A 13295-nucleotide genomic window follows, 5' to 3' on the forward strand; every position below is an offset into this window, starting at 1 on the left:
GGGGTGGAGTGCATTAAAACAGCCTAAAACCATCACAAGACTTCAATCTATAAATAAAATACCATCTATACAGGGACCTAGGTGAAGCTTTCTAAAATTGAGAACTCAATCGGTAAAGGGTTTGATAAGAGAAAAACAAAACAAAGTTTACTCCTTTATATAACAGGATAAGCGGTTTTTTTTAGCTTTACTATTTACCTATTTGTTCGGTTTTTGTTTGGTCGTATAAAACGAAAGGGACTATACCCAACAATTTGACTTTTATAAAACATTTGACAAAAAATTGCAAAAAGAGATGGAGGGATCCTGAAGTTTTATAAACATGAAAATGTAACAAGCTCAAGCAAATGTATGTAAAATTGTTCTTTCTAGTATTGCTTTAAAACCTATTAATAACCCCTGGATTAGAACCTGTCCTATGCAATACTAAAAAATTTTGTATAGGGCTTAACAAATAATTCTTTTTTTAATATCCGCAGAAAGCTGTCTATAATACAAAGCGATAAATAACTATTCCAAAAATAATATTAAATTTAATAAATGTATCTCAATTTATCCAAAGTTTAATTTTTTTCATAACATACAGATGTCAATATTTTGGAAAACTTTTTTAATATTGTCTGTTATTTCTTTTTATCTGTAAGGATATGTGATAATTATTGAAACAAGGATGATAATATTCATAAAAAGCAAAGTATATAAATTAAGCATACTTAGACACAACTCTGCTCTTTTGGGGGGAGAATTTGAATGGTATAAGAAAATTTTATGAAAGGAATGATTTTAAAAAATTAATTGTAGATGGAAACCTATTGAAAGAAATCTTTCTTAAGAAGAGCATCCAGTACACAACTTACATGGTCCGTCGGTATGTCGGTGATGATACAAAAGAATTATATGTATTGTATATATTTTATGAAGATTTATTATTCTTATTATTCTCCTGCTTTTAAATCCTTTTTCTCTTTCTCTCTCTCTTTTTTTCTGACAACTGAACAGTTGTTATAGAGTTCACTCAACCCGTTTGTCCATCAATGTTTTTTTATGCTTTGCTACTAATGGATGTTGCTTTTGTTGTTTTTAGTAGCGAAGCTACTCATTATTCGAATTGTCCGTTCGTCCGTCTAAACGTCCGTCCGTCCGTCTGTCCGTCTGAGACAGAAAGGGGAAACGTGATATTCTCGGCTTGTATAAAAGATAGAAGGCTGAAATTTTTAGGGATCAAATATGTTAACATTCCTCATATTTTCACCAAGTTTCCTTAAGATTCGTCAATTAATTAGGGTGCTAGATCGATTCCTACATTTTTACGATTTTCTCAACCCCTATTCAAGATAAACGGCTGAAATTTTTAGGGATTGAATACTTAATATTCTGCATTTTTTTATCAAGTGTTATTGAGATTCGTCAATTGGTTGGGGTGCTAGTTCGATTCCTAGATTTTTAAGTTTTAAGGATTTTCTTTACTCCTATTTAAGATAGACGGCTGATATTTTTGGGGATTAAATAAGTTTAAGGGATTAAATCAGTTTACAGTTTACATATCTCCACAAAGTTTCATTAAGATTTGCTTATTGGTTGAGGTGCTAGATCGATTCCTAGATTTTCTCGTCAATAATCTTACAAGGTTTCGTGATTTTTTTAGTTTAATATTATTTTTATGAAACTGCTCATTTTTTCCGAATTTCCATCCATATTTTGAGCTTCGCTACTTTTGGATGTTGTCATCCTTGTTGAATATGTCAACAACACCAAACAACAGCATGCATGAAGAAATTCTCCTAAACTTAAGGATTTATTTCCCCCATGGTATTATTTCCCAGGGAAAATATGTCCCCGGGGAGAAAATAAGCTCTACTATGTTAAACATGTTCCGCCTTTCTTACAAGCGATGCAACTCCTTAAATTATAATTTACTAGCGGCTATACCCATATAGAGACCTATAAGGGCATGTGAAGTTTGGGGGGAGGGGAAGTCACCCCCCTATGTTCAATTTCAGTTTCAAAAGAAATTAAGCAAAATTTTAGAGTTCATTTTTTTTCTAAGGGGCGATTTCTATTGGGAGGGTGGTGTTATATTGTTATAACTAAGGATAAGTGGCTACGCCCATGGATGAAAGAACTAACCAATAAAAAACAGGAGAAATAGCAACCTAAATTGACGACAATTGATAAAGCATAGTTTTATAAATCATGACAAATAATTTACTGCATTACATGGACAATGTTTATAGTTGTCTTGTAGTTCTAATTTGCTTAATGAATGGCATTGGTACAAATAAATATGATGAAAAGAACACGAAATTCTGACTTTTTGCTTTTATTAATCAATAGGCCACCTAAGGGGAAATGTAATTTTCTCGGCTGTTATTAGACAGAGATTTTGCCGGCAATATGTAATCATAAAGGGATGTTTTGAAACTTAAAGACAATTTTTGCTAATTAATATTACCAGTACAAATTAGTTCATTTATGTAAAAATATTAAATCTAAAATCTGTAAGTAGAGAACCTATAAAGCAGTAAGGTTTTCTTTGTCTGCAGCTTAGTATTTTGGTAGCTATTGAACCGATTGAGTTCTCCATTTAAGGGACGCTTCACGCATCTTACTTCAGACTCATTCAGATCTTAGAATGGTTTTAGGCTATGTTTCTGTCTTCCCACATTTCTTCTTTTTGATACAGATTCCCGAGATGCTAGGGGCACATATGCTAGTGAAAAAGAAAGTACCAAAAATAAAATACTAATCCCTAGCCTTGGCTTTAATGTAATCTATATATAGACATCTGAACATCAATAATAGAATCTAGTCTATTTCATGTTATTATCTTTAAAAGTACTAGCGGATACGCCCCCTAGAGGCCTCTAGGGGCACTTTAGGGAAGGAGAGAGGGCTGTAGTCACCTCCCTCTACTTCTATTTTAGTTTTAAAAAAACAATTCTTATAAAAATGTGTGGGTGTCATTTATTTCCATGGGTGATGATAGGGTGGTTGTTGCCTCACTAGAAAAAAGTTATTAACCTTACCAGGACCTATATAAAGATACACTAAAAAGGAGAACCTTATCAGGTCAGCAGTTAGTGGGATCCTTTGGTACAGACAAATAGGTAGACACACACACACACAGACATAGATCTTGTTACTTTTAATTAAGGATTTAATAAGAATAACTATCATTATCCTCATAGGATTTTATTCTAGCCGCAGCGCTCGGCCCCCTAGCCTGCCTAATTGTATCAATCTTTAAAAAAAGTACAAGGATATAAGTCTTCATGTGTGTACCTAAAACTCAAGCTACAGTGGTATAACTGTACCTTAGAGTAAAGCTTCTAATAGGTTTTTGTTTACTTTGTAGGACCCTGGGACCTATGAAAAGCTACCCTGTTAATGAAAACCCGATCGGTTCAGCGGTTAACGAGATCCTTAGGGATAATCAAACAAACAAACAGACAGACAGACATGGTTATACTTTATATCATAGATAGATTTTCTAAAACTAAGTGTTTCTTCTTATTTGTGAACAACTTTACATACAGCAGTCATACTTAACTTTTCTTTCCCCCATTTGTCTGTATGTGTTTCTTTATATTTATGTGTATTTGTATGGTTAGGTGTGTGTGTGTGTGGGTGTGTTTGGGTGCTACTCTGGGAGTTTATTGCAAAGATGTAGAGAAATGAAAGAAAGAGGGAGAGAAGAACGAAAATAGAAGAGAATGGCTTAGGTCTGGTGTTTTTATTTTTAAGCCAAAATCAAAATAGCAATAGCTACATGTTACTTTGTTTATATGAATAAACATTTTTTGATTATTTAAAAAATAACGTATACAGACAGAAAAGCGTTTATCTTATAGTATTTTTTATTCAATTTGCTGATTTAATTGGGTAGTTTCGCATGAACGTCGAAGTGGCTCCGTTGGTACTCTGTGAGTACGGGGAATGGGTAAATGTGTAGAGTAGAAGTGCGCCTTCAAAACAGCGGAGAATTTTTTGTCAAATAAGCAAATAAATAACACCATTTATTATTTAGAAATCAGTGTGGAGGGGTTTTGGCATGTAAATTATACTGGTTTCATATAGACTTTCTTTAAGCTTTTAATATTGGGTATTAAATAAAACTTAAGTGTAGGTTTAATCTCACCTTTCCAACCAATAATTATAATGTTAGAAGGGGTTATTTTGTATATTATCATTATAGAATACAAAAAGGTATTGATAAAAATTTAACAACAAATTTTGTCAACATTATGTCAGCATTTTTATTTGTCAAATAGTCGATGAAAAATTGTATTTTGACTGAACGAAACCAGTTTTAACAGAACTAAACATCTATTTTTTTGCTTAATCATTAGACAACCGTATAATATAGAAAATGAGGGGAAAACTAAAAAAAGGGAGGGAAGCATAATAATAAGAGGGACTGGGAGCTGGGAGTAAATGGGAGTAGTTTGGGTAAAGGTGTAAGTGTATATATATATATCCTACACAGTGAATTCTAAGTGAGATTAGGAGTATTTGGTAAAATCAGTAAACCCAAAATAACCCTGCACCTTCTGCGTTTGCTAAGTAGGTTTTAGGCTATTTTGCGGATTGATTATATTAGGGAGCTTGCCCTTTGCAAAGTTTAGTTTAGTTTAGTTTAGTTTAGTTTAGTTTAGTTCAGAGAGTCGGGCTGAGCACACGCATTTAGCAAGCTCTCCCCCGCCCTACCCCATGTGTTAAGCTCAGTTCTACCTTCCCCCTCTCTCTCAACTAGTTCCCCTCTCCCCACTGCCCGTGGTCACTCCGCAGTTGGAGGAAAGGGAAGACACTGTAGCCAGAGGGCACCTCGTATTTAGGCCTGGCAATGTGTATGTGTTAACGTATCGGTCAATTGTTAACACAAAAAAAGTGAAAATAAAACATTAATGAATTAAAAGTTTTTTTTTAACTTATGTGTAACCTAATCGCTTTAACTTAATGAACAATTTTTGGTGAAAACACTCTCAAATTTTTTTTTGATAATTTTATGATAATTTATCGGTCTGGCAACATTTTTACCGGCGCAAAGTACTCCCGACAAATAAGCTCTCCCATTGGCTAACATTTTTTCGCGTCCCACCATTGGTCAGCTGACCCACACTCACTCAGCACCCTCGGTTCCGCCATCTTCACTTCATCATGGCCTGTAGTACGTGTGACAACCCAGAATATTGGTCAAAGTTTAAAACAAATTTGGACGCTGCTTTGGATGTTAAGTTTAAAGAATACGATGCGAATATAGCTAAGGTAAGGGATGAGCTTATTCATAGTACTTTTGCCAGTCATAAAACCGAAATAAACGATATTAAATTGAGAGTCTCAGATTTAAATGTTAAAATTCAATCTATCGAAGGTATAGAAAATTTCGTAGATGCTAAATCTGTTGCAAGTGAACAAAAAGCGATTAGGACCACGATTACACAACAAAAAGACTATTTAAACTCTATTGAATCGTCGAGAGAAAATTTCGTCAAATTTCAACTTCTACAAAACTCGATAAGAGAGCAAAGGTGCCGCGATTGGAGTTGTAGAATAGTGAATTTTCAGCAGCCGTGGAGCCGTGAAAATATTACAGAGTTTATCATATTTAGAAACATTATAAGGCCCACCCTTGAAGCCGCTCTTAAACGTGGAGAATTAGAATATATTCCCTCACATTTTTGTGATATCGTCGAGCGTGCCCATATGCTCCCATATACAAAGGGCCAGATCCCCGTTTTTATTTTTCGTTTTATGTCTAGATCCTACCTCGACGCGTGGATGAACAATAAGAAGGCTGTGCTTGACCGTTACAACGCCGAGATCAAGAGGTTCAATCCCAGGAACAACGCGTCACCGGTCCCGTTCTTCCCCAATAGGTTAGTCCAGGCGAAGCAAGATATGTCCGACCTCAACAGGAAGACCATGACCTTTGTGTATGCCACAAACCAGATTTCGAGGGCCAAAGTCGCTGGCCAACATGTCCAATTTCAGCTCAAGAACGGCAGCCGCTGGATACGCTGCCTTAACCCGTTTGGCAAAGACCTGAAGGAAATGGCCCAACCCATACCTGGAAGCGAGGATTTTTTTCTGTCAGAGGCACCGCCTATCCTTTGTTTCAACAAGCTAGCGCCTGAGGAAAGGAAAACATTCTTCTCTAATCAGGCTGACTTAACAGAGGATGACTTCCCAAGACAGTTTAGTACGATCACAGCCCACCCTTCCAGCACGATTCAACATAATTTAACGTCTGCCCCTGCCCCAGCTCTTGGGGACCTAGCTGTGTTCCCTCCCATAGACTCTGCCGCAACCGTCGCAACCGCCGCACATACAGCCGTTGCACCAGCCGCACAGCCCACACAGTCAGTACCTGCCGCCGTCGCATCCGCAGCCGCCGCTACAGCTGATTTCACTGCCGCACCTGCCGCCGCGCTCACCGCCGCACCTGCCGCCGTGACCGCCGCCGCATCTGCCGCCACGTCTGCCGCACTTGCCGCCGTGTCTGTCGCCGTACCTGCGGCATCTATTGCCGTACCTACCGCCACACACACCGCCGCACTTGCCGCCACGTCTGCCGCATCTGCCGCATCTACACCTGTCGTTGACTCAGCACCTTCCGTACCTGTTGCCCCTGTCGTTGACTCAGCACCTTCTGTACCTGTTGCCCCTGTCGTTGACTCAGCACCTTCTGATCCTGTGGCCACGAGGGCCAAAGCTAGAGACACCGCCAACAAAGCTAAGCAAAGCAAAGCTACAAAGGCGGTAATCACATCATGAGGTTAAGTATCTTATACGTCGGAAAAAAAGGTACTTAACAAAATTATTATCATCATTTTTAAATTCATTTACAAAGTGATTTATTTCGAAAAACTTAATGTTTATATCCACGTAAACTCTATATTATTATAATATTAATATTAAATATTACCCAACTTGTTAGAACGCCAACATAGCATATTAATTTCAATCTATTTTTCTTATTTTTCTGCTGATTAGCATATAAAATACTTGGAACTTGTATGAAAATGAGTAGGGGGAACTAAACTAGCTTGAAATGTGTTGCCACCCCCAACACACACATAAACTAAACGCTATCGGAATAACCATAGTAAATATGGTAATTTTTTTCGCTTTAACGATAATATATTGTATATTACCTATTTTTATTTGTCCACTAATATCTACTGTGTTTCAGATGTCCATACTTGATGTTAAGACGATTCCTCCTGCGGTGCTCCTGGACCAGCTCTGCTATGACAAACCTCCCTAATGATCAGATTAACCAGGATTACGGTAACTTAAACGATAACATTGGTCTAAATCTTATGAATCCGATTTACGGCGACTACTTTAACGATTTTGAGAACGAATTCGGAATAAATTGCGTTTTTTCAAGTGAACAAGGTATCGTACAGAAACTGAAAACATTCAATGAAAACCTTCTCAATATTTTTAGTATTAATTGTCAGTCATTACATTCTAAATACAATGATATTGTCTCCACTGTAGACTTCTTTAGACAACATGATATCCACTTAAATGTTCTGTGTTTTCAAGAATTATGGCTGAATAAGGATGTAAATATGGATTGCTATGGAATTAATAATTACGATTGGCATGTTAAACTCCGCACAAAAAGTAGGGGGGGAGGGGTGGGTATTCTAGTAAGCAAATATTATAAAGTAGATAAACTATTTGATAAATTTTCATTTAAAGAAAATATTCTTGAATCTATTTGCTTAAAAATTTCCCACAATGGACTAAAGTTTTGCTTACTAAACTGTTATCGGCCACCCAATCAGAGTAGTGCTGAAATAGAAGAATTTTTTGAACTTTTTTTGGACCTGATTGATAGAATAGCAGCTTTAAGCATACCATACTTCATTGTAGGAGATTTCAATTTTGATCTTTTCAAAATAAATAATATAAATAGCAACTCCATGAGAATTATTGAGTCTTTTTCCTTTAACGGTATCATAAATACCGTTACCAGAGCTACTAGAGTAACTAGAACCACTGCAACCCTTCTTGATTTATTCGGGGTAGGTAACTTTATTCAAAACCTAATGTCTTCCTTTGTCTTAACTTCAAAAATCTCCGATCACTTGCCAATTATTAATTCATTCCGAATAGACAGAGTAAATAAACCCAAACCTCCAGATTTCTTTGAAAAAAGAGAATTGAATGATGAAAACTTTGATGCCTTAAACTATGCACTCTACCACACTAACTGGAATCACGTTTTAAACCAAGACAACACAAACATTGCTTATGATAACTTTATTTCAACCTTTTTGAGACTTTATAATGAAAAGTGTCCAGTTAGAAAAAAACGAAAAAACAAACGTACCCAGCCTCAGCAGCCTTTCATGTCAGACTTTTTATTGCGTTGTAGATTGCATAGAGATATTTTGTACAGCAACTTTTTAAAAGACAAAACAATTGAAAATGAAAGTATTTACAATGTCTATAGGAATAATTACAATAGGCAAGTGAGAAGAGCAAAGATTGAATATTACAGACAACAAATAAGAGATGCAAACGGGGATGGGAAAAAACTCTGGAAAACCCTAAAGGAAGTCATTGGGTTTAGTAAATCTTCCCCTGAGTGCACATACCTTCAAGTAGGCCCAAACAAAATTGAAAATGACCAAGAAATAGCTAATGAATTTAATCGTTATTTTAGTCAGATTGGGTCTTCCCTAAGGCCTGAAATTCCTTCCACCCCCAAAAATTTCTTTGAATATTTACCACCCCCATGTCAAGATTCCCTCTTCTTTGAGCCATTGTACCCCTTCAAGGTTATTAATATCATTCGTAGTATTAAACCTAAGCGTTCCACAGACATAAATGATGTCTCGATGTATGTTCTGTCTCGCTGTGCTGATACCATTGCCACTCCCTTAACACATGTTTATAATTTATCACTTCAAAATGGCACTTTTCCTGAAAAAATGAAAACTTCCAAAATAGTTGTCCTTCACAAATCAGGTTCACTCAGCGAGGCAGATAATCATCGAGGAATTTCACTCATTGACAACTTTTCCAAGCCCATTGAAAAATATGTCTGTGAAACGCTGGTTAAGTTCTTGGAAGATCGGTCTTTTTTTAGCAACCGCCAGTTTGGCTTCATGAAAGGAATCTCAACCTTTCACAATGTATTGAACTTAAGCACATTGATCACCCAAGCACTCAGTCGAGACACTTCCTGTATGGCCATATTTTTGGACATAAGGAAGTGTTTCGACATGATAAATAGGGACATCCTTTTTAGCAAACTGGAGAATTCAGGGATAAGGGGGGTTGCACTTGATTGGTTCCGTAGTTATTATGCAAATAGGAAACAGCGTGTATATTTTAAGGGCCTTTTCTCCTCCACAATTGAATTCATTATCATTGGCGTACTTCAGGGGTCAGTCCTGGGACCAATTCTTTTTTTGATTTTTATCAATGACCTTGTTTCATGCAGTGAAGAGATCCTAATCAATCTCTTTGCTGATGACGCAGTGGGCTTCATTGAAAAGCAGAATATTATACAATTGATCAACCTTGCAAAGGAGCTTGTCCCCAGACTGACCCAATGGTACAATGCCAATAAACTTCTTATTCACCCCCGCAAGACCAAATGTATGGTCTTTTCCTCCCCCCGTGAGATACTCACCCCCGCTGAGCTCGCCGCTAAGACCAACTTTGAAGTCTATGTAAACATGAATAATCATAACGAAAATGATGAGTCAAAAATCACTAAGTTGGATCTTGTGAGCGGTACCAATGAGGGTAGTATCAAACACTTGGGAATTCAATTGGACGAGAAAATGAAGTTTTCTTATCATCTTGAAAAAGTCTATAGCAAAGTCTCTAAAATAATTTATAGTATGAAAGTAATGCGTCATTTGTTGGACAAGAAACACTTAAAGCTACTCTATTCTTCTTATATTAAGTCGAATATCGAATATTGTTGTCTCCTGTTCACTGCCTGTCCTATGTATCTGTTAGCACCAATCATTAAGTTGCAGAAGCAAGCCATTAGAATAATCGAAAATTTACCTAGCAGAGCTCACACAGCTGAATTCTTTAAATCTAATGGCATACTTCCATTTAACCTGTTAATTGAATTCAATGTTTGTAAATTTATGCACGCCTATAAATTAGGCAATTTTCCCAAAATTTTCGAAAACACCTGGAATTTTGTTCAAGACAGACATACGTATGGCACTAGGAACAGGAACAACTTTGCTTACGAACCGGGCACCAATAGAAACTTTCTCCTGCACGCCCCTCTTAACTCTTTCCCAACTATATTCAACAACCTTCCACTTGAAATTAAACTAATTGATAATAAAAATATTTTTAAGAAAAAATGTTTTACTTATTACCTAAACAAGATTGAGTTTTAAAAAAGCAAATATTTTAAAAAAGCAAATATTTTATTTTTGAAATTAAACTGATTGATAATAAAATTATTCTCAAGAAAGATATTTTACTTACTTATTACTTACTTTCTTAAAAAAAAAAGCAAATACTTTATTTTTTCTCTTCCTCTATTTAACAATTTTTTGTTCTAACTAAGTTTCTATTCGTATCTTTAGCCCTCGACTTTTTGTAAGCACTTAATTTCTATACCAAAAAAATAATAAAACAGCATTTCTTTAACCTCAAATCTCAACGAGTAGGTTCCGTAGGAACCGACATACATACCTATGTATAGAGTAGCTTTAGCATAGTTTGTTTCTTATCCACTTTATTCATTTTACATTTTATATTTTGACTTTGACTTCTTCTATTATATTATATATTTTTTATCAAGCAACTAACGAATCGCGCAACCTCTACCTCTATTTTATCTAATAAAAAAATAACAAAGTTTTTTCATAATTTTGACCAAAAATATATTTATTTATTCAAATTTAGATATCGAAAATTTTGTTTAATATATGACTATCGCTGACTGGACTGGTTAAGCTCATGTAGTGGGCATAGCCATCTACTCGTCGTAGTCGCTGGAGTCATCGACGTCGTCGGGTTCCTGTTGGAGGAGCTCCTCCACAAGGTCCTGCTGGACGGTGACCAAGCGGTCCATGGTGGCGATGGAATCCATGTTGGCCTGGAAGGAGCGGGCGTACGTGGGCATTACTGAAATTAGCCTCACGACTAACCCATAGTTGGAGTACATCATGCGGAGGATCTCCTCATCGATGGCATCTTGGCGGAATCTCCTCCACATAAGTCTGTCGCCCTCGTACACGACGCCCATTAACCTCCTCTTGACCATAAACCAGAGGTCCAGACAGCGCCTGTCTACCCCCGGAAATGGGAGTAGATCAGGCACTGCCGCGAGGTTCAGCAGCTGCTGGACGCCGTGCACGGGTGCAGGATCATCGATTTCATCGCTTGAGTTCAACATGGCGATGAGCTCCTGCACCTGGTCTTGGAGGGGAACATCTTCTTCTCCTCCAGCCTCCTCCGGAACTTCCGGCGCCCCATCCGGTAAAGCACCTTGGCCTTGTCCAACTTCCTCTTCTTGATCTGACATTTCTGAGACAATTGAACTTTGACCCTACCCACCCCCATATTTATACCCCCCTTGTGTCTTAATACCATACATTATTCAATCTTAATTTAACTTATTAATTAATAAATAACTTTCCCTACTTCCGATTTCCCGCGTATTCCCCCTATGCTTTACAACCAATTGTCTCCCCCCCGCCCCCTCTTTTGCTTTATTCTTTTGCTTTATTCTGCCGTGCTTTACCGGAAAACCACTCTTCCCCCCTCCCCCTATTTTTCTCCCCCCCAGTATATACCAAACGATAGGCGCCGCTCCGTCTGTCTAGCTGGAAGTCACGGCCGCGCACAAACCACCCACCACTCCCCTTCTAGTTTTTTCCCCCCCTCCTCCCCCTAACCTGTTGAATTCCCTGACCCATCTCCCTTATTTTAACCAGTTTCTCACTTCACTTTTTTTTATGCTAATGAAAATTAATCCATAGCGAAATATTAACAGACATCCTATTACTCTATACATCCTTCATAAAAAATAAAAGTTCATAGCAAGATATCTAGGATTTATTAAACAAATCAATGAATTTATGATAATTTATGATATTTTAATACTTTTACTTTTTTGGATAAAACTAAACTGTATTATTCTTCAAAAACAATTTTATATTTCAATAGCCATATCAGTAACTTTTTGCAGTTTTTTTCTGTTGATTCATTGTTGATTTTTGTTGATTTTTGTGAACATCATGTGGACATTTCCGCGGGTGTTTTTGCGGATATTTTTGCGGATATCTTGTATATAAAGTCGTAGAGAACTTGACCGTAACTGGTTCAAACCGGAAATGGCCAACTTCTGGAACTATAGCTGGAGACAGGCCCCCTCTTGAGCAGTTATCCGCTCAGCAATTTCACCCAATTTAGCTTCATGAAACTCCATGTCCTTGTTTGGGTTGTATAGTGTGAGGGCCAACTCGGTTTCTAAATAACCCTGTTGGTATAGAAGACGGGCTACCTCACGACGTACTTCGTCACTGACATTGTCACCATTAACTATATTGAGAAGTCGTTCATATGTTATTGTCAATCTATTGCGTAGCGGCTGCCACATTTGTTGGTATTCTTCCTCTCCGAACATTTCGTGTCTAAACAATAGTAAGATTTAAACCTCACTAAAGCAAAGCTATAACCAAATTACGCGCGCAATAGCACGCCACAGTCTTTTTTAACATGACCCACTTTCACCCTTTTACCTTCAAAAAGGGGTGGAATCAATGGATTAATGATACGTTTTCGCCTTCCCTTAAAACCCCCTCCCCCCCCCCCTCTTCCTCTCCCATTTTGTTGCCCCATTCACAGCCATGCTGTGACCAGTTCTCAAAACACAAAAATCAGATTCCGGAGGAATCGAACCATACATATTTAGGGACACACTCCCATTATCAAAATACCAAAATCAGATTCCGTAGGAATCGCATATGACCTATTCTTAGGATTTTTTATATCCATTCTCAAAAATAAAAATCAGATTCCGTAGGAATCGAAACCAACCATTACACCTTGTTCACTTAAGTACACGATATGATTATTATTAGGGTATTCTTGTCCTTTTTTGGACTTTTCTTTGGTTTTTTTTTGGATTTTTTGGATTGGACCAAGTGTTATCGCGAAATTTGCCGTTATCCTGTAATTATTGGTGTGGAGATGTCCTTAAAACCCGGACAAAACTCCACTCTATAATGAAAATAATTTGATATAAAGGAAACTGTCTATTTGGAGCTGAAAAGGGATCTCAACGG

The 13295-nt window shown here is 37.1% G+C and overlaps 1 protein-coding gene across 2 annotated transcripts; it reads left to right on the forward strand.

The window, feature by feature from the left end:
* The first annotated feature begins 4884 nt into the window (after positions 1-4884).
* On the forward strand, positions 4885-7316 carry LOC145329000 (uncharacterized). 2 transcript variants are annotated; one of them, XM_080172995.1, is made up of 3 exons: positions 4885-5265; positions 5760-6804; positions 7193-7316. In XM_080172995.1, exon 2 carries the CDS (start codon positions 5779-5781, stop codon positions 6772-6774), a length of 996 nt encoding a protein of 331 aa, XP_080029121.1. In that variant the 5' UTR covers positions 4885-5265; positions 5760-5778; the 3' UTR covers positions 6775-6804; positions 7193-7316. The 2 variants fall into 2 exon arrangements, with proteins under 2 accessions (XP_080029121.1, XP_080029120.1); XM_080172994.1 differs by having other exon boundaries at positions 5760-7316.
* The last annotated feature ends 5979 nt before the right edge of the window (positions 7317-13295 follow it).

This window comes from Acartia tonsa, chromosome 9, assembly GCF_053477335.1.
Source record: "Acartia tonsa isolate MP-2025a chromosome 9, ASM5347733v1, whole genome shotgun sequence".
Classification (NCBI taxonomy): Eukaryota; Metazoa; Arthropoda; class Copepoda; order Calanoida; family Acartiidae; genus Acartia; species Acartia tonsa.

What these genes read in the sequence shown, in the direction of transcription:
- LOC145329000 (XM_080172994.1), top strand. Translation starts at nt 5,779, where the DNA reads ATGAACAATAAGAAGGCTGTGCTTGACCGTTACAACGCCGAGATCAAG.